General features: G+C 39.7%; 1 protein-coding gene across 7 annotated transcripts in view; it reads right to left on the bottom strand.

Moving 5' to 3' along the window:
* The window catches only part of LOC115191983 (SLAM family member 5), a 31715-nt gene extending 12619 nt beyond the window's left edge, over positions 1-19096 (bottom strand). For all 7 annotated transcript variants that reach the window (XM_029750075.1, XM_029750076.1, XM_029750077.1 and 4 more), the window contains exon 1: positions 18891-19096. In XM_029750075.1, the coding sequence (XP_029605935.1) occupies positions 18891-18960 (70 nt within the window). In that variant the 5' untranslated portion in view covers positions 18961-19096. The remainder of the gene's footprint in view (positions 1-18890) is intronic.
* Positions 19097-23428: the final 4332 nt, after the last annotated feature.

Raw genomic sequence — 23428 nt, 5'->3', positions numbered from 1 at the left:
GTTGCTGGGATTTACCGCCCTCCTTGCTGCCATAGTGGATGCTTTTGGTGCAATATCTGAGTGTTTAACACCTTTTCTGGTCCTCGGAGTTGGTCATTTTAGGGGATATGAATCTGGATTGGCTATCCCTGGCCTCAGATCAATTTAAGAGTATATGCATTGATTTTAATCTGACTCAATTGATCTCAAAACTCACACGGCTAAATGTGAAAAACCCTTTTAACCCATTGATTGACTTAATTCTTACTAATAACCCTGATAAATATTTGCCTAGTGGAGTATTTGCATATGGTCTCAGTGATCATTGTCCCATAGTATGTATTAGAGATACAAAACAGCAAAATACTATTCCTCGTTTAATTAAGAAGGAACATTTGAAAAAAATTCTCTTCAAGGGTTCTATTCTGATTTAGCCACTGTCTCCTGTATTCCTGACCCCGAGTTGGCTCTTGAAAATGTATCCTCCAGATGTATTTTTCTGGCAGATAAACAAAGATTGCTCAGAAGAAAACCAAGCTCATTCAGATGAGAAAGCAGGCCTGGGCCAAAGCAAGGAAAACTGACTCTGTAGTGGACTTAGGGCTGGGCGATATGGCCAAAATATAATATCACAGTATTTAAAAAAAAATTGGGCGGTACGACGGTATTTTTTGTTTTTGAATTTAAGAGTAGTGAGTGATCCTAGGGTGGCAACACATATATCCTAAATGATTTCAATGAGTTTTTCTCCATTCTGATTGTTTTATACTCTTCAATTCAACCAAAACTAATTTCAGCACTTTATCATTTCTGCATTTCCTGCACTCAAAATGCTGCGCTGGATCACTATAGCAGATAACCAGCACTGGGTAATTTTAACACAGCACTATTGGGTTTCATGAATGACCCAAAAATGTGGTTATTTTGACCTAGCAATGGGTAGCTTTTTACTGTTTTGCTGTATTATTCATGTATTTTTGACCCAGCAGTGGGTTATTTCTTACTTTATTGATAAGGTAAAACAAAATAACCTCTCTCTATTACAGAATCTGTTCATTTGTAAACTTATAAATATTTCTAACAATAACAATCCATTTTACAACGTTACTACTGTACTTTCTTAAAATGACATATGGCCAATCATGACAAATTCTAGGTAAAATACAAAATGTTTATTTTAAGATATACATTTTAGCTATAAAATGAAGTCATGCAAAAGATAAACAATGATGATGAAAGCCAGGCGATTGTTCCCAGAGTCAGAACGAAGGGTTTGGTATCTTGTTTTTTGGTCACGTCGCGGAGATATTCAGTCATATTGGTTCCAGCCTGGGAATTTTAGAATAGGATTATAAAACATTGAACAATAATCAAGACACTCATCACACTCTTGCACAAGCCTGTGTGAAGGACGTTAATCTGCACTGAGTTGAGTCCAGACACTTTGTGATTGGTTTACAGCAGGGGTGGGAAGAGTACTGAAATATTCTACTCAAGTAGAAGTACTGTTACTTCAATTAAATTTGACTCATGTAAAAGTAAAACTACTTGTGTAAAAAAAAAACTAAAGAAAAAGTCAAAATGTACTCTGAGTAAAAGTAATTGAGTTACTTTTAAAACATAAACATTGACCTTGACAGTTAACCTTAGCAACATTAGCTATCTAAATGTTGTTACACATCTTGTTACAGATATTTCCATGCATTAAATTGAAAAAGTAATAGAGGAAATGAATGTACAGTAGGAACTAGGTTCATTTATTTAATGTGCTGCAAAAAGGCACATCTGTATGTAAAATATACAATTAACATTTGAAAATAAATTAATATCAGTGGTGGAAAGGCTACTAAAATATCTTAATCAAGTACTGTTACTTTAATTACATTAAAATTACTGACTGAAAAATACTCAAAAGCACAAGTACTTGGAAAAGCTACTCAATTACAGTGACGAGATCATTTGTAATTAGTTACTTCCCACCTCTGGTTTACAGTATTACATAGTATTCAATATTCCACATGTATACTTACGCTACAATATGATTTTTGGGCCTCATCAATGCTTGGACGGGCAGTATTATTTCCAACTCGTTACACTGGTGGTGGGATGAACACTCTTAGGATTGTGTCATCTTTAGTATCTGGGGGACAAATACATTACAAGGTTTTAGGGGACAGTCAACATGGATAAACATTTGAGACACTACTTTCATTTCAATATGCAGCTACCTGCACTCAGTACACTGGTGGTTGGAGAAGCACTCTCAGGGCCATGTTGTCTTTAGTATCTGGGAGACGAAGACAATGTTACCTAACCCATTAAGTGGAGAGTCAAAATGGATAGCCTAGACATGTGTGAACAATTGAGACACTCATTTCATTTTAATATGTAGCTAGCTATAGCTACCTAAAGTAACTGTCTGCATTCAGATTGAGATTACCTAGCTAGCTAACTAATATAAACAATTAGGCAAAAAAACTGTCACTAAAAGCACGAGTTATATGCTTGCCAACTAGCTACAACCATGTTACAACCATGTCAGAGACAGGGAATAGGCCTAACTTAGTAAAATATATAGCTAGCTAGCTGGCCTAGCTAGCCAAACTGGGTGGGAAAGCGAGGTCGACCGATTATGATTTTTCAACGCCGATACCGATACCGATTATTGGAGGGCCAAAAACCCCGATACCGATTAATCGGCCGATTTTATTTATTTATTTGTAATAATGACAATTACAACAATACTGAATGAACACTTATTTTAACTTAATAGAATACATCAATAAAATCAATTTAGCCTCAAATAAATAATGAAACATGTTCAATTTGGTTTAAATAATGCAAAAACAAAGTGTTGGAGAAGAAAGTAAAAGTGCAATATGTGCCATGTAAAAAAGCTAACGTTTAAGTTCCTTGCTCAGAACATGAGAACATATGAAAGCTGGTGGTTCCTTTTAACATGAGTCTTCAATATTCCCAGGTAAGATGTTTTAGGTTGTAGTTATTATAGCAATTATAGGACTATTTCTCTATATCATTTGTATTTCATATACCTTTGACTATTGGATGTTTTTATAGGCACTTTAGTATTGCCAGTGTAACAGTATAGCTTCCGTCCCTCTCCTCGCCCCTACCCCGGATCGAACCAGGAACACATCGACAACAGCCACCCTCGAAGCGTCGTTACCCATTGCTCACAAAAGCCGCGGCCCTTGCAGAGCAAGGGGAACAACTACTTCAAGGTCTCAGAGCGAGTGACATCACCGATTGAAACGCTATTAGCGCGCACCCCGCTAACTTGCTAGCCATTTCACATCGGTTACACCAGCCTAATCTCAGGAGTTGATAGGCTTGAAGTCAAACTGCTCAATGCTTGAAGCACAGCGAAGAGCTGCTGGCAAACGCACGAAAGTGCTGTTTGAATGAATGCTTACGAGCCTGCTGCTGCCTACCATCAGACTGCTCTATCAAATATCAAAACAGACTTAATTATATCATAATGACACACAGAAATATGAGCCTTAGGTCATTAATATGGTCAAATCCGGAAATTATCGTTTCGGAAAAAAAACGTTTATTCTTTCAGTGAAATATTTTATCTAACGGGTGGCATCCCTAAGTCTAAATATTGCTGTTACATTGTACAACCTTCAATGTTATGTCATAATTATGTACAATTCTGGCAAATTAATTGCGGTCTTTGTTAGGAATAAATGGTCTTCACACAGTTCGCAACGAGCCAGGCGACCCAAACTGCTGCATATACGCTGGCTGCTTGCACGGAATACAAGAGAAGTGACAATTTCCCTAGTTAAAAGAAATTCATGTTAGCCGTTTAAAAATATATATACTTGTGTATTGATTTTAAAGAAAGGCATTGATGTTCATAGGTACACATTGGTGCAATGACAGTGCTTTTTTTCACGAATGCGCTAGTTAAATCATCACCCGTTTGGCTAAGTAGGCTGTAATTCGTTGAGAAATTAACAGGCACCGCATCAATTATATGCAACGCAGGACACGCTAGATGAACTAGTAATATCATCAACCATGTGTAGTTAACTAGTGAGTATGTGAAGATTGATTGTTTTTTATAAGATAAGTTTAATGCTAGCTAGCAACTTACCTTGGCTTCTTACTGCACTCGCGTAACAGGTAGTCAGCCTGGCACGTAGGCTCCTCGTGGAGTGCAATGTAAGGCAGGTGGTTAGAGCGTTGGACTAATAACCGGAAGGTTGTAAGATCGAATCCCTGAGCTGACAAGGTAAAAATCTGTCGTTCTGCCCCTGAACAAGGCAGTTAACCCACCGTTCCTAGGCCATCATTGAAAATAAGAATGTGTTCTTAACTGACTTGCCTAGGTAAAAAAAATAAAAAAATATATATATATATAAAAAATATTTGCCCACAATCGGTGTCCAAAAATGCCGATTACTGATTATGAAAATTTGAATTCAGCCCTAATTAAGTCGGTCGACCTCTAAACTTAACTACCTGACATGAAACAATGCACCACACAGTAGCGTTAATGTTAGGCTTACAGAAGACAAGCTTTCTACAGGTACTGACATTGCTAGCCAGCCAAACGACAACAAAAACCTTACATTTTTGATATCACACAGCACATAAAATAAATGGTTAGCTAGCCAGCTAAGTTACAAAACGTTAGCTAAGTAGTTAACTAGGCAGCTAATGTTTGAGCTAGCATGCATGGTGTTGTTTGCTAGATAGCTTGCTAGCTAACATGATCTAAAATGTTCAATGACTGAGATATGTAATTTTAATAGTTAGGTCTATTTAACCTGAATGGATAATTAGCGTTGTTAGCTAACTTTTTCTTACAGTTTTTGGTCAGCCATAACTACTTGCCCATTTATCCGTCAAAGTAATTCCACTATGAGCAGACTTGCTACAGCTGCAACAATACTCATTCAATGCTTGCTGGATAACTTTGAATTAACCCACCCACTGGGTCATATATCAATAACCCAGCATTTTTTAGAGTGTAGGTAGTTCTTTGATTGTCGTAGCAACAACAGGGAAACTGAGCAGAAGGGAGTTGTGCTTCAAATACAGCAATTCTGTGACATCTTTAATTGTGCCTCCCATTCTCCTTAACTGCCAGCCTGAGGACAGGTCGTCTAGATACTGGACAGCCAATAAATAATCAGATAAACAGTTCTTGATAGCTTGAACAAAAAAAGCTGTTTGTGATATCCTCGTGAACCGGCGTTTGAGTTATGTGGTTGCAATATCAACAGCCCGTTATCTCTGGTATATCTTGACATGCATCATTCAAGACTAAGTTTAACTTGTGTGCTGCGCAGTGGACATATAACACACAATTTCTCAGGAAAGACTGTCTGGCGTGGCAACACTCGGTATAGAAAAAAGTCTGGCTCGCAACCTGGACCTACAGGCCGTGGTGAAAACATTTGCACACAATAATATAGGACTTCACGACACCAAATTGGATTTAATTAGATCTAATTTACCTTGAATATTGCAGCCCATTTGTGTAAGATGTTATCCAGATGAAACCTGCTGAGTTCAATAATAAATAGCAGGTGAATTTATCCTCAAGCAGACTACTTTTTTCCCAATTTGATGTTTAATGTTTATAAAAGTTAGCAGCTAAATACGGTATATAGCTTTAGATAGTACACTGCATAATGAAACATTCGAGTAAGCTAGTGTTGAGGGTGGACTGACTGTATTATTTGGCATTAATAGACAGGTTTTACGCTCAACTTTCTGTCAAAGCTGGGAGAGAGCACAAGGACGTCTCATGTCATGCAGGTTCAGGTAGCCTATACAGGACAAAAGTAGGTAGGGGTACGTGGGTAAAAATCACCGGGTAAGCCTAGCCAGGAAAAAAAGCCATATTACAACCTGTGTTGTGATAATTGCTTTGTTTGCTCTATAACCTGTTAGTTCATATGCCTTGACACCGTGATATGTGACCCGTTTCAAGAAGCTAGGCGTATTTCGCACTTCACTACTTCTCTTTTATTATATTTTTCTAGGGGTGGATCAGCTTTAATAATGCAAATAGACTGTCGCTTCCATCAATGTAATTGTCTGCATAATTTCCAATCCCCCATATATTTTGGGGGTAAATATATATATTTTGGGGGTAAATAAAAAAAGAAATATATATACACACACACACACACACACACACACACACACACAGTTGAAGTCGGAAGTTTACATACAAACAACTCCTTTTTCAACCCCTCCACAAATATCTTGTTAACAAACAATAGTTTTGGCAAGTCGGTTAGGACATCTACTTTGTGCATGACACAAGTCATTTTTCCAACAATTGTTTACAAGACAGATTATTTCACTTATAATTCACTGTATCACAATTCCAGTGGGTCAGAAGTTTGCATACACTAAATTGACTGTGCCTTTAAACAGCTTGGAAAATTCCAGAAAATGATGTCATGGCTTTAGAAGCTTCTGATAGGCTAATTGACATCATTTGAGTCAATTGGAGGTGTACCTGTGGATGTATTTCAAGGCCTATCTTCAAACTCAGTGCCTCTGCTTGACATCATGGGAAAATCAAAAAGATATCAGCTAAGACCTCAGAAAAAAAATTGGAGACCTCCACAAGTCTGGTTCATCCTTGGGAGCAATTTCCAAACACCTGAATGTACCACGTTCATCTGTACAAACAACAATATGCAAGTATAAACACCATGTATAAGTATAAACGCAGCCGTCATACCGCTCAGGAAAGAGACGCATTCTGTCTCCTAGAGATGAACGTACTTTGGTGCGAAAAGTGCATATCAATCCCAAAACAACAGCAAAGGACCTTGTGAAGATGCTGGAGGAAACAGGTACAAAGGTATCTATATCCACAGTAAAATGAGTCCTATATCGACATAACCTGAAAGGCCACTCAGCAAGGAAGAAGCTACTGCTCCAAAACCGCCATAAAAAGCCAGACTACAGTTTGCAACGAAGATCGTACTTTTTGGAGAAATGTCCTCTGGTCTGATGAAACAAAAATAGAACTGTTTGGCCATAATGACCATCGTATGTTTGGAGGAAAAAGGGGGATGCTTGCAAGCTGAAGAACACCATCCCAACCGTGAAGCACGGGGGTGGCAGCATCATGTTGTGGGGGTGCTTTGCTGCAGGAGGGACTGGTGCACTTCACATCATGAGGAAGGAAAATGATGTGGATATATTGAAGCAACATCTCAAGACATCAGTCAGGAAGTTAAAGCTTGGTCGCAAACGGTCGCAAACGGGTCTTCCAAATGGACAATGACCCCAAGCAAACTTCCAAAGTTGTGGCAAAATGGCTTAAGGACGACAAAGTCAAGGTATTGGAGTCACTAAGCCATCACAAAGCCCTGACCTCAATCCCATAGAAAAGTTGTGGGCAGAACTGAAAAAGCATGTGCAAGCAAGGAGGCCTACAAACCTGACTCAGTTACATGAGCTCTGTCAGGAGGAATGGGCCAAAATGCACCCAAGTTCAACAATTTAGAGGCAATGTTACCAAATACTAATTGAGTGCATGTAAACTTCTGACCCACTTGGAATGTGATGAAAGAAATAAAAGCTGAAATCAATCACTCTCTACTATTATTCTGACATTTCACATTCTTAAAATAAAGTGGTGATCCTAACTGACCTAAAACAGGGAATTCTTACTTGGATTAAATGTCAGGAATTGTGAAAAACTGAGTTTAAATGTATTTGGCTAAGATGTATGTAAACTTCCAACTTCAACTGTGTGTGTGTGTGTGTGTGTGTGTCTCTCAAGCCCTGACTATGGTGTTTAGGTCAGAGCGTGACTAGGGGGGTGTTCTAGTCTTTCCATTTCAATGTTGGTCCTCTTAGTATGATTCCCAATTAGAGGCAGCTGATGTTCGTTGGCTCTAATTGGGGATCATACTTAAGGGTTCACTGTTCCCACCTGCTTTGTGGGATATTGTTTGTTTGTGGTGGTGATTGTTACACCACGTAGTCACGTTATGTTGCTTGTTTATTGTTTTGGTTGAAGAAGTTTCACTTTAACGCTGCGCCTTTGTCCGTCTCTTATTAGCACCGTGACAGTATATATATATATATACACACACACACACAAACATATATGCATAAACTCCCTTTTTCAGGACCCTGTCTTTCAAAGATAATTCGTAAACATCCAAATAACTTCACAGATCTTCATTGTAAAGGGTTTAAACAATGTTTCCCATGCTTGTTCAATGAACCATAAACAATTAATGAACATGCACCTGTGGAACGGTCGTTAAGACACTAACAGCTTACAGACGGTAGGCAATTAAGGTCACAGTTATGAAAACTTAGGACACTAGAGGCCTTTTTACTGACTGAAAAACACCACAAGAAAGATGCCCAGGGTCCCTGCTCATCTGTGTGAACGTGCCTTAGGCATGCTGCAAGGAGGCATGAGGACTGCAGATGTGGCCAGGGAAATAAATTGCAATGTCCGTACTGCGAGACGCCTAAGACAGCGCCACAGGGAGACAGGACGGACAGCTGATCGTCCTCGCAGTGGCAGACCACGTGTAACAACACCTGCACAGGATCGGTACATCCGAACATCACACCTGCGGGACAGGTACAGGATGGCAACAACAACTGCCTAAGTTACACCAGGAACACACAATCCCTCCGTCAGTGCTCAGACTCTCTGCAATAGGCTGAGAGAGGCTGGACTGAGGGCTTGTAGGCGTGTTGTAAGGCAGGTCCTCACCAGACATCACCGTTAAGAACGTCGCCTATGGACACAAACCCACCATCGCTGGACCAGACAGGACTGGCAAAAAGTGCTCTTCACTGATGAGTCGCGGTTTTGTCTCACCAGGGGCGATGGTCGGATTCGCATTTATCGTCAAAGGAATGAGCGTTACACCGAGGCCTTTATTCTGGAGCGGGATCGATTTGGAGGTGGAGGGTCCGTCATGGTCTGGGGCGGTGTGTCACAGCATCATCGGACTGAGCTTGTTGTCATTGCAGGCAATCTCAACGCTGTGCGTTACAGGGAAGACATCCTCCTCCCTCATGTGGTACCCTTCCTGCAGGCTCATCCTGACATGACCCTCCAGCATGTCAATGCTACCAGCCATACTGCTCATTCTGTGCGTGATTTCCTGCAAGACAGGAATGGCAGTGCTCTGCCATGGCCAGCGAAGAGCCCGGATCTCAATCCCATTGAGGATGTCTGGGACCTGTTGGATCGGAGGGTGAGGGCTAGGGCCATTCCCCCCAGAAATGTCCGGGAACTTGCAGGTGCCTTGGTGGAAGAGTGGGGTAACATCTCACAGCAAGAACTGGCAAATCTGGTGCAGTCCATGAGATGCACTGCAGTACTTAATGCAGCTGGTGGCCACACCAGATACTGACTGTTACTTTTGATTTTGAAACCCTCTTTGCTCAGGGACACATTATTCAATTTCTGTTGGTCACATGTCTGTGAAACTTGTTCAGTTTATGTCTCAGTTGTTGAATATTGTTATGTTCATACAAATATTTACACATGTTAAGCTTGCTGAAAATGAACGCAGTTGACTGTGAGGGGAGATTTCTTTTTTTGCTGAGTTTATATACACGTCTTTTTAGAATATACCTTACTTTATTTTTCCCTGTAAACCGTAACACACCTCCCCCAATTAGAGTAAACTAATAAACAATAACACTTAGGCTTCTACTTCTAGCTTATTCATTCTATACACATTTTACAGACAGTCTATTGTACAATAGTTATATTGTGTTTGTTTTTAGTCCTGGCCTTCCTCTATGTCCATATATTTGAAACTGCTATTTCACAAAAGTTCTGAACCTATATACATTTTACTGACCCCGTTTAACATTTGTTATCTTATTAGTCCCACCCTTCAGCTCCATTCAACCGCTCCCATCTATTTCTTTACACCATCCATATTGGATTTCTCTTTGCCATATATTTTTCAACTGTGATGCTTCACAAAAGTACTAAACCTTTCTATTCTCAGTTTCTATAGATTGTAAATTAAATATAAACATTTATTATATTGTTGATCGATTGACTATGACCTTTCAAATCACCCAGTATTGCTATCAGCAGTGTTAGCTCTAGGTAAATGTTGCAATTCTTCAGCCATTCCTGGACCTGTGACCAAAAACAAGCTACATATGGACAGTACCAAAATCTAATGACTCTGCCTCCTTGCAGCAAAATCTGCAGAGCTGGGAAGATTGTATCCCCAATATATATAACATTGTATTGGTTGCAAGTATTTTGTATAATCATTTTAATTGAAAAATGTAGAATCCGTCATCGTTTTGCGTGTCAATTCATAAACCATGTGCCATCGAATCGATACATCGAAAATCTGTTCCCTACTATTTATATGGCACAGCTGTCTATTTTTGGTCCTTAAATAAAACTGGTATATATTTTTATTTTTCACAATTTTCTTTAACCAATTTTGGTCTTTAATACAGATAAGTTCCTTACTTTTTCCCCCTGCCACTTGCTTCTTCCATTTTTGTGGTAATGCTGCAATTAGTTGGTTGTAATTTTGGATAGAGCAGACATTCCCATATGTCTGTGTTAGCTGTATGTGTGACAACTCCACCAGTCCTATTCATTTACAAAAATGTGACATTTTAAAAATAAAGGTTATCAATTAGTATATTTGAGTTTAACCACAATATCTGTTGTATTATTTGTTTGGTCTTTTCAGGTGGATTAAACTGAAAACCAACTTTCTATGGCCTGTTTAAAAAATGACGATATTTTGGCGATTTCGTTTCGTTTTCAAATAACCGAAACTGAGCGGTTGTAATCTGAATAAAGGGAAAAAGGCCATTCTTGAACATCGGGTGAGACATTCTTACTAATTTACTAGAGAACCATTTCGGATTTAAGTGTAACTTCTGTATGACTGATGCCTTTAATGAGAGGTCCAATGCTATAATATTTAATCATTTCTGCCCTCCGAATTCATATTCATTATATAAATAGGCCCTTTTACATTTGTCTGGCTTGCCATTCCAAATAGAATGTAATATATAATTTAAAAAGCAGGTCGCTAGATATAAGCAAATAGGTAAACTGTGATATGACTAAAGAGTTAATCAGGATGATTTTTCCACAAACAGACAGGTATTTTCCTTTCCATGGTAACAAGATCTTATTTATTTTTGCAAATTCTCTTACATTTATTGGAGTGAGATAATTTCTTTCTTTCGGGATATGTATACCTAGTATGTCCACATCCCGTCAGACCATTTTATTGGTAAACTACACGGTAATGTAAAAGTTGCATTTTTTTGTGATCCAATACATAATATATACTTATCATAATTTGGTTTTAATCCAGAGAGGTTAGAAAAAGTATCTAGATCCTCTGAGGCTGTGGAGGGATTCTAATTGTGGATTTAAAAGAAAACATGAATCCTCAGCATACAATAACACCTTTGTTTTTAAGCCATGGATTTCTAATAAGCCATGAATTTCTAATCCCTTAATATTATTGTTGGATTAAATTTTAACAGCTAACAATTCGATGGCAATAATAAATAGATATGCCGATAGTGGACAACCTTGTTTTACTCCTCTTGACAGTTTAAAACGTTCTGATATGTAGCCATTATTTACTATTTTACACCTAGGGTTGCTATACATAACTTTAACCCATTTTATAAGAGATTCTCCAAAATTGTAATATTCCAGGCATTTATAAGCCTTTTCAAAGTCAGCTTTGGAAATCAGGCCTGGTTTCCCAGATATTTCATAGTGTGCTATTGTTTCCAGCACTTATACACTGCTCAAAAAAATAAAGGGAACACTTAAACAACACAATGTAACTCCAAGTCTATCACACTTCTGTGAAATCAAACTGTCCACTTAGGAAGCAACACTGATTGACAATAAATTTCACATGCTGTTGTGCAAATGGAATAGACAACAGGTGGAAATTATAGGCAATTAGCAAGACACCCCCAATAAAGGAGTGGTTCTGCAGGTGGGGACCACAGACCACTTCTCAGTTCCTATGCTTCCTGGCTGATGTTTTGGTCACTTTTGAATGCTGGCGGTGCTTTCACTCTAGTGGTAGCATGAGACGGAGTCTACAACCCACACAAGTGGCTCAGGTAGTGCAGCTCATCCAGGATGGCACATCAATGCGAGCTGTGGCAAGAAGGTTTGCTGTGTCTGTCAGCGTAGTGTCCAGAGCATGGAGGCGCTACCAGGACACAGGCCAGTACATCAGGAGACGTGGAGGAGGTCGTAGAAGGGCAACAACCCAGCAGCAGGACTGCTACCTCCGCCTTTGTGAAAGGAGGAGCAGGAGGAGCACTGCCAGAGCCCTGCAAAATGACCTCCAGCAGGCCACAAATGTGCATGTGTCTGCTCAAACGGTCAGAAACAGACTCCATGAGGGTGGTATGAGGGCCCGACGTCCACAGGTGGGGGTTGTGCTTACAGCCCAACACCGTGCAGGACGTTTGGCATTTGCCAGAGAACACCAAGATTGGCAAATTCGCCACTGGCGCCCTGTGCTCTTCACAGATGAAAGCAGGTTCACACTGAGCACGTGACAGATGTGACAGAGTCTGGAGACGCCGTGGAGAACGTTCTGCTGCCTGCAACATCCTCCAGCATGACCGGTTTGGCGGTGGGTCAGTCATGGTGTGGGGTGGCATTTCTTTGGGGGGCCGCACAGCCCTCCATGTGCTCGCCAGAGGTAGCCTGACTGCCATTAGGTACCGAGATGAGATCCTCAGACCCCTTGTGAGACCATATGCTGGTGCGGTTGGCCCTGGGTTCCTCCTAATGCAAGACAATGCTAGACCTCATGTGGCTGGAGTGTGTCAGCAGTTCCTGCAAGAGGAAGGCATTGATGCTATGGACTGGCCCGCCCGTTCCCCAGACCTGAATCCAATTGAGCACATCTGGGACATCATGTCTCGCTCCATCCACCAATGCCACGTTGCACCACAGACTGTCCAGGAGTTGGTGGATGCTTTAGTCCAGGTCTGGGAGGAGATCCCTCAGGAAACCACCTGCCACCTCATCAGGAGCATGCCCAGGCGTTGTAGGGAGGTCATACAGGCACGTGGAGGCCACACACACTACTGAGCCTCATTTTGACTTGTTTTAAGGACATTACATCAAAGTTGGATCAGCCTGTAGTGTGGTTTTCCACTTTAATTTTGAGTGTGACTCCAAATCGAGACCTCCGTGGGTTGATAAATTGGATTTCCATTGATTATTTTTGTGTGATTTTGTTCTCAGCACATTCAGCTATGTAAAGAAAAAAGTATTTAATAAGATTATATCTTTCATTCAGATCTAGGATGTGTTGTTTAAGTGTTCCCTTTATTTTTTTGGGCAGTATATTATAGCCAATGTATTGTCCATGTTGTCTTAGGTCTCTCTTGTTGTGATGTGTGTTTTGTCCTATATTTATATGTTATTTTTTAAATTTATTTTTATTTTTAATTCCAGCCCCCATCCCCGCAGGAGGTATTTTGCCTTTTGGTAGGCCGTCATTGTAAATAAGAATTTGTTCTTAACTGAATTGCCTAGTTAAATAAAGGTTAAATAAAAATAATAAACCTGTCTGATTAGGATGAATAATATCTGCCAAAACCTTTAATTCTATGCACTAAGCATTTAGCTATCATTTTTGCTTCACAACACTGAAGTGTAAGAGGCCTTCAATTTTTTCAATGGACTAGATCTTTATATATATATATATATATATATATATATATATATATATATATATACATACACACACACACACACACACCACTTGGATCCTGTTACAGTAATAATGAAATCAGACCCGTGTTGAGTGTCCGATAATCTACCATTTATATAGAAGTGGTTAAAACATGCTAATAATGGTCTTCTTAGTATATCAAAAAAAGTTTGGTATACCTCCACTGGTATGCCATCCAGCCCTGCAGTTTTCACAGACATAAAGGTTTTAATTGCATCAAGAAGTTCCTCCTCTGTAATTTTGCCTTCACATGAGTCTTTCTGTACATATGTTAATTTTACATTATTAATAAGAAAAAAAGCCATACAATTAGCTTTGGTTGGTGGAGACTGAAATGAAAACATATACTTCCTCTTTCAAAAAATATTGTTTAGTGAATCATGAGTGACTCCATCCCTTGTAACAAGTTTCAGTACATTTATTTTGGTAGCATTTCTATGTTGAAGATGGGAAAAATGCACCAAATTCTTTTCCACATATTCCATCCAGTTTGCTTTATGTTTTATAATATATTACACTGGATCTTTCTTGAATAAGTGCCTCCATTTCTTTTTGCTTTTCCTCTAACTTCCTCTGAGCCTCTATGGTACAGTTTTTATTGGTTTCTATCTGTACTGTTAGTCTTTCAATTTCCTTTGTTAATATGGACTTTTTTGACCTAAATTGCTTTTGTTTTATAGATGAGTACTGAATTGCATGGCTTCTAAAGGCACATTTAAAAGTGTCCCATACAAAAAGGGGATCTGCTGTACCTATGTTATGTCGGAAAAAGTCAGTTATACATTCTTCTGTCCTAGTTATAAACAAGTTATTATCCAGTAGGCTTTGATAAAATGTCCAATATCCTCGCCCACGTGGAAATTCTGTAAGAGTAATATATACGGCAATTATGTGATGGTCTGACTGCATTCTGTCCCCTATCAACACTTTTTCAACTTTTGGTGCCAGAGAGAATGACATAAGAAAGTAAAATCGAGATGACTAGCTTTATTAAGCCCCCACCATGTGTATCTCACTAGGTCAGGGTATTTAAGCCTCCATATATCAACTAATTCAAATATATCCGTGACATTCATGATTTCCTTATATGCCTGAGGGTGATAGTTTGTAGTGTGATTTACTTTACGGTCCACAGAGGTATTTAAAACCGTATTTAAAACCGTATTATAACCTCCCACCATAATAATAGTCTTATGTTGCTTGTAGGATTATGATATATTTTTTAAGAAGTATGGATCATCATTATTTGAACTGTATAGGTTAATAAGCCATATTTGTTTATGGTCCAATAACATATTTAAAATCATCCATCTACAGTGAGGGGAAAAAAGGGATCAAATACTTTTTTCCCCTCACTGTACCTTGAGGATCTGTTTGGACACTTTGCACATTTGGATCAAAATTACTGTTAATTGATATCACCACTACTTCTTCGATGAGGTTTAACTGCGGTTGGCATCCAATAGATGTTGCATTACCACCACAAACTAGACTGGACAATAACCCCCTTATACTTTGCTTGAAAAAAGGAAAATAAATCAACAAAACCCATACCATCTAACCCTACTGTCACGGTTGTCGTAGGAATGAGCGGACCAAAGTGCAGCGTGTGTGTCGTTCCACATTTTATTTATACTGTGAAACTATGCAATACATAAATAAACTTGAATGACCCCCCCCCCCCCAAAAAAAAACGTGACGCAGAGGTGAAACAGACACTACTCAAAACTAATCTCCTACAAACCCAGGTGGGAAAACCCTCTACTTAAGTATGATCTCCAATTAGAGACAACGAGGACCAGCTGCCTCTAATTGGAGATCATCCCAAACAAATCCAACATAGAAATACAAAACTAGAACATGAACATAGAAATACAAAACATAGAAAAACACCCCCTGTCACACCCTGACCTACTCTACCATAGAAAATAACAACTTACTATGGTCTGGACGTGACACCTACGCCCATTAAACCCCCCCTACTCCACTATTTAAACCCATCTAGTCCTACATCAGGCCAACAGCATGAAAGGACGGGACACCACCACTCAACACGCCCTGTAACTCTGTTGACGTTAAATCTCGTACATCCAAATATTTCTCTGCAGCTGTCACCACAACCTCTATTTTCTTAGACTTACATTCCATCCCTGCAGGACAGTTGATAACCATTGCTATGAATGCTAAAAAGCCAATCTTACTGAAGCATATATCACTTTGGCCTATCCCTCTGTACTGATACAGAACTACTACTCACACGCCTCCTCTCAGTATCCCGCCCCCTTGACCCATCATCCTCAACTTTCTTTACTGCCTCAGCATACAACACCCTCTGCTCTACCCTAACCCTAGTAACTTCAACCTGCCTCTCTCGCACCGGACACTTTTGATCCCCAGACTCATGGACACCCCTACAATTAAAACATACCGCTTTTTCCCCCAATGCTACACATCCTTTGTCTCATGCCCTTCTGCACACTTCTCACAACTAGGAACCTCCCTCCTACACACTGCTGTCACATGCCCAGAAGTTTGACAACTGTAGCATCATAATGTGTTTAGCACATAAGCTCTAGCGGGATAACTGAAATATCCTAACATCCCTTTGTCGGGCAGAGATTCAACATCAAAACAATGACTCTTCTGTTTCACCAGTCATGCCACCTTGTACCAGTCATGCCAGCATGTCTGCATCGCACCAAATGATGAGTAACACAAACACGCAGGCGCTGCCTCCACTATTCCAGCACCATTTCAACTCCAGCATTTCAGCATCATCTAATCACCTATGCTTAGTCTAAAACAGTGACAACTAAAATATATATTACTTGCCTAGTTAAATAAAGGTTAAATAAAATAAAAAAAATATCATGTGGTTGTCCATGATACAGATTTCTATGAGTGTGCGTGCTGGCATGCAAGTAGAAAAAACATGTTGACTCACCCTACTTGTAGAGAAACGCCAATACCATCCTCTTTCATGTTGGAAATGGTCATACAGTAGGCTAAACGCTTTCAGGTTTTGTTCTAGGCTGCCTGGCTAAAATGCTTGCTAGCTAGCCTAACTTCCTTTCATTAGCAATGATATGTCAGGCCAGCAAGTTAATGTTAGCCTATAGTAGGCCTATAGCGTGTAAAAATTGTCTGTCCTCGGTTGCAACACTGACTTCCGAGTTCCTGCCTCTGGAAGCAACGCCAACACAAGAACTGTTCATCGAGAGCTTCATGAAATGGGTTTCCATGGCCGAGCAGCCACACAAAAGCCTAAGATCACCATGCGCAATGTGAAGCATAGGCTGGATGAATGTAAAGTTTGCTGCCATTGGACTCATTGGAGCAGTGGAAACGCATTCTCGGGAGTGATGAATCACGCTTCACCATCTGGCAGTCCTATGGCTGAATCTGAGTTTGGCAGATGCCAGGAGAACGCTACATTCCCGAATGCATAGTGCCAACTGTAAAGTTTGGTGGAGGAGGAATAATGGTTTGGGGCTGTTTTTCATGGTTCGAGCTAGACCCCTTAGTTCCAGTGAAGAGAAATCTTAAACAACAGCATACAATTACTTTCTAGACGATTCTGTGCTTCCAACTTTGGGAAGGCCTTCTCCTGTTTCAGCATGACAATGCCCCCCTGCACAAAGTGAGGTCCATACAGAAATAGTTTGTCGAGATCGGCGTGGAAGCACAGAGCCTGCATAGAGCCCTGACCTCAACCCCATCAAACACCTTTAGGATGAATAGAAGCGCCAACTGCGAGCCAGACCTAATCGCCCAACATCAGTTCCCGACCTCACTAATGCTGGAAGTAAGTCCCAGCAGCAATGTAGTGGAAAGCCTTCCCAGAGGAGGGGAGGCTGTTATAGCAGCAAAGGGAGGACCAACTCCATATTAATGCCCATGATTTTGGAATGAGATGTTCGACGAGCAGCTGACCACATACTTTTGGTCATGTAGTGTAGCTCTTGTTGCTCTTGAACGTCTTCATTCTCAGTTAAGACGTTCATGCGAGACACTTACACCCTAAAAAACACAGCTTTTTTTGTCCAACGCTATGACCAGAGGAACATCACATTTGTGGTGGGCTGACCAGTGACCAGACCATGACCTTTTTAACAAAGTACATCGCCTGTTCCAATGACCTGCCTCTCGCTCTTCCATCCATCTATGTGACAGACAGCCTCTGACCACAATGACAGGAAACCAAACATTTCCTGTTTAATGTCCCACTCGAATGTAGCTTAAATACCACTGAGTCTGAATATAATTTTTTACCTAATGACTTTTAGATATTGATATCCATGAAATAATTTCTTCATTTTGGGGATAAAGCCATGTCCATTCTCCTTCAATGATTCATCATGGTTGAGGGAATTCCCAAGTCCCAACACCATAAATTTGCATGTTTTACTATCCCATCCGTAGTCATTAGTCTTTTCAAACATCATTGGGCAGGCACTGTGAGCCTAAACACAGTGAACATGTGAGCTCTGTCAGTTGGCCAAAATTGGAATAGAATGCAAATTAGTTTCAAATGACAAGCTACAGTCTAAGAGAACTATAAAAGGTTGTCAGCCTGTTGTTTCCAAAATATTATTAATCTCTCATCTAAATTAGTCTATGAATCAATAAAGTATTGGCATACTCTGTAGTTGGTGTATAGATCAAACTTTTATATCCTACACCTCCTTCTTCCCATGAAAGAGCTCTGTTTTAGAAACTAGTCTCTGTCCGTATCTATCTCTTACTGTAAATATTTGTCTAATGCTCGGACAGGATACGGGAGGATAAAGAGAGAGAGAGGAATGTTATTTTGGAATGAGTCTTAGCGATAGGCTACACACTGTTTAAATGTGGCACTGTTTAAATGGATTTAGCATTTACAAATTTGACCATATTTAGTAAGGGGGAGGGGGATTAGGGAAATTCCCATTTGGTCTGTGCTCAACGCACTACGGCTGCTAGCCTCCCTTATCAGGAGACACAACAAACATACGAAAAGAGACAAATGTTTTTTATTTCCAAAGTTACTAATTAAAACATTGAACGTTTAAAAAATATAATGTTTAGGCTACTTATCTATCATCTCCCACTTACACTTTTAGTTAGTGCAGCTAATCAGTAACAACAAAAGAAACATACCTTCAATGAGAAAATATAGCAGCATGAACGTCAGTCTGGCAAGCCTTCTCCATCCGAACAAATGGTTCATTGCTCTAAAACTCGAGCTGTTCAGTGGTGCGCACTGTGAAGAACCTGAAAGATGTGATCTTGTCGTTGCACAGAGGAGAGAATACACTCAACCAGACCAGCAGCCCTCTTGTCACGCCCTGACCGGAGAGAGACGTTTTTCTCTGTTTAGTTAGGTCAGGGTGTGATATGGGGTGGGGCCGGGTATGGTTTCCAATCAGAGGCAGCTGTCTATCGTTGTCTCTGATTGGGAGCCATACTTAGGCAGCCTTTTCCCACTTGGGTTTTTGTGGGTAGTTGTTTTCCGTTTAGTTGTCTGTTGCCTGACGGAACTGTTTGCTTTTGTTTTGTTTAAGTGTTTCATTATAGTAATAAATATGAGCACTCAACACACTGCGTTTTGGTCCACTCCTTTTGACGATCATAACACCTCTGGGGTTTATTCATTTTGCCAATTCTGTTGCAAACGTTTCTTAAACAGAAGCAAATGGAACAGGGAGGGACCTACCTGAATTTATCCAATAGAAACTCTCATTTTATTTGCAACTGTTTGGACTAATGATTACACCTCTGATCTCATCAACATCCTGTCTCTCCCTCTGGAAGTAAAGTAATAAGATTACAACTCCATCTACAGTGGTGTAGCTGACAACCCTGTCAGTAATCACATCATCACCATCAACATCATAACACACTGTGGAGATGGAGGACTTGGAGAAGACGTATGTGTGAGAAATCATATAATCCATTATTGCCATCAGCTCATTGGACTATAATACCCATCCCTCTTGAGATGGGGAGCGGTTAGTAGATTTGTTGTGTAGTGATGAACCAGAGTGTACTGTGGGTTGTTAAAGAACACCTTCTAGTGGAGAAAATTGAGAATTTCACAGTGAACTGTTTGCATCATCTTGCCTTATATATGTTATATTATGTGAGGTATATACGCTGAGTGTACAAAGCATTTGGAAAATCTGCTCTTTCCATGACGTAGGTGAATCCAGGTGAAAGCTATAATCCCTTATTGATGTCATGCTCACCTGTTAAATCCACTTCAATCAGTGTAGATGAAGGAGAGGAGACAGGTTAAAGAAGGATTTTTAAGCCTTGAGACAATTGAGACATGGATTGTGTATGTGTTCCATTCAGAGAGTGAATGGGTAAGACAAAAAATGTAAGTGCCTTTGAACAGGGTATAACAGTAGGTGCCAGGCGCACTGCTTTGAGTGTGTCAAGAACTGCAATGTTGTTAGGTTTTTCACACTCATCACTCAAGAATGGTCCACCACGCAAAGGACATCCAGCCAACTTGACACAACTGTGGGAAGCATTGGAGTCGACATGGGCCAGCATCCCTGTGGAACGCTTTCGACACCTTGTAGAGTCCATGCCCTGGCGAATTAAGGCTGTTCTGAGGGCGGGTGCAACTCAATATTAGGAAGCTATTCCTAATGTTTCGTACACTCAGTGCCTTCAGAATGTTTTCATATCCAGTGACTTATTCTACATTTTGTTGTGTTACAGTCTAAATTACAAAAGGATTAAATATATTTTTCTCTCACCCATCTATCTACACACAATACCCCATAATGACAAAGTGAAAATATGTTTTTAGAAATGTTTACACATTTATTGAAAATGAAATACAGAAATATCTTTATTGACATATTCATACCCCTGAGTCAATACTTTGTAGATGCATATTTGCCAGCAATTACAGCTGTGTCTTTCTGGGTAAGTCTCTAAGAGCTTTGCAGACCTGGATTGTACAATATTTGCACATTATTCTTATTCATCAAGCTCTGTCAAGTTAGTTGTTGATCATTGCTAGACAGCCTTTTTCAAGCCATAGATTTTCAATCCAATTTAAGTCAGAACTGTAGCTAGGCCACTCAGGAACAATCAATGTTGTCTTGGTAAGCAACTCCAGTGTATATTTGGCCTTTTGTTTTAGGTTATTTCCCTGTTGAAAGGTGAATTTGTCTCCCATTCTGTTGGAAATCAGACTGAACAAGGTTGTCCTCTAGGATTTTGTCTTTGCTTAGCTTAGTTTATTTGATCCCAAAAAAACTCTTAAAACCTTGCCGATGACAAGCATACCCATAACATGATGTAGCCACCACCATGCTTGAAAATATGAAGAGTGGTACTCAGTGATGTATTGTGTTGGATTTGCCACATTTTTTGCAAATTTACTTTAGTGCCTTATATTTGGAATATTTGTATTCTGTACTGGCTTCCATCTTTGTCATTTAGGTTAGTATTGTGGATTAACTACAATGTTGTTGATCCATCTTCACTTTTCTCCTATCACAGCCATTAAACTCGGTAACTGTTTAAAACAGTTACACAGTATTTTCAGGGCCAGATGAAAAACGTACCCAAATTAAACTGCCTCCTACTCAGGCCCAGGAGGTAGGATATGCATATTATTAGTAGATTTGGATAGAGAACACTCTGAAGTTTCTAAAACTGTTTGAATGATGTCTGTGAGTATAACAGAACTCATAAGGCAGGCAAAAACCTGAGAAAAATCCAACCAGGAAGTGGAAAATCTGAGGTTGTAGTTTTTTCAAGTGATTGCCTTGACTGTATTCAGTGACTATGGGTTCATTTTGCACTTCCTAAAGCTTCCACTAGATGTCAGTCTTTAGAACGTTGTTTGAAGATTCTATGGTGAATTTGATGGGAATAACAGCCCAAGGAAGTAGGTGTCCCATAATAAGGCATGGGCTCAGTCACGCGCAAGGACTTGGGAGTGAGCTGAGTTCATATTCACTCCTAAAGAGAACGGATAGGTCCGGTTGGAATTTTATTGAAGATATATGTTAAAAACAACTTAAAGATTGATTCTATACATCGTTTGACATGTTTCTACAAACTGTAGTACAACTTTTCGTCTGGACGAAGTAAGCATGCGCGTTGTGGATTTGGATAGTGAACCTAACGTGCGAACAAAATGGATGTATTTGGACATAAACATGAACTTTATAGAACATTTATTGTGGAGCTGGGGTCCCTGGGAGTGCCTTCTGATGAAGATAATCAAAGGTAAGTGAATATTTATAATGTCATTTCTTAGTGTTATTGAGTCCAAGATGGCGGGTTTCTGTTTGCTAGTTGTTGGTGTCTTCTGGGCTGTACTCAGATTATTGCAAATTGTGCTTTCGCCGTGAACCTTTTTTGAAATCTGACAAAGCGGTTACATTTAGGAGAAGTGTATCTATAATTCTGTGCATAACACTTCTATATTGATCAAAGTTTATGATGAGTATTTCTGTAATATTTGTGCTCATTGTGTAACGGTTGTCGTCGGATTGAGACCAAAACGCAGTGGGTATATGTGTACTCATCTTCTTTTATTACGGAAAGAAGGAAAAAACAAAATAAACATGTACACCAAAAGAATACAACAACGAATAAACAGTCCTGTAAGGCCATAAGCTATGCATGGAACAATCTCCCACAAACACTAAACCAAACACATACCCATATATAGGACTCTCAATCAGAGGCAACGAGAAAACACCTGCCGCCAATTGAGAGTCCAACCCCAATAAACTAGACATAGAAATACAAAAGACTAGAGACCACATAGAAATACAAACATAGAACATTACCCAAAAACCCGGAAATAATAAATCAAACACCCTACTAAATAAACCACCACCCCGAACCACATAAAACAAATACCCTCTGCCATGTCCTGACCAAACAACAATAACAAATAACCCTTATACTGGTCAGGACGTGACACATTGTGCTCATTCACCGGATGGTTTGGAGCCAAACATTTCTGAACATTACGCGCCAATGTAAAATGGGGTTTTTGGATATAAATATGAACTTTATCGAGCAAAACATGCATGTATTGTGTAACATGAAGTCCTATGAGTGCCATCTGATGAAGATCATCAAAGGTTAGGGAATATTTTAGCTGTACTTTCGGTTTTTGTGATGCATCTAGTTGCTTGGAAAATGGCTGTGTGGTTTTCTTGTGAAGTTTATGTCCTAACATAATCTAATTTTATGCTTTCACCGTAAAGCCTTTATGAAATCGGACAATGTGGTTGGATTAACGAGAGTCTTCTCTTTAGATGGTGTAAAATAGTTGATTGTTTGACAAAATGGAAATATGAGATTTTAGCTGTTTTGAATTTGGCGCTCTGATTTTCCAATTGCTGTTGTCAAAATCAATCCCGTTAACGGGATTAGAGCGCGAAGGGGTCTCTAAGAGCTTTTAATTAAAGTCACCATTGGCCCTATGGTGAAATCCCTGAGTGGTTTCCTTCCTCTCTGCCAACTGAGTCAGGAAGGACATCTGTATCTTTGTAGTGACTGGGTGTATTGATACACCATCCAAAGTGTAATTAATAACTTCACCATGCTCAAAGGGATATATTCTATGTTTTAAAAAATACATTTTTACCCATCTACCAATATGTGGCCGCCTTTGTGAGTTATTAGAAAACCTCCCTGGACTTTGTGGT

The sequence above is a fragment of the Salmo trutta genome, chromosome 4 (genome assembly GCF_901001165.1).
Source record: "Salmo trutta chromosome 4, fSalTru1.1, whole genome shotgun sequence".
NCBI classification, from domain to species: Eukaryota; Metazoa; Chordata; class Actinopteri; order Salmoniformes; family Salmonidae; genus Salmo; species Salmo trutta.
The sequence above is the reverse complement of the archived record's forward strand: the minus strand, read 5'-3'. Positions and strand labels throughout refer to the sequence as shown.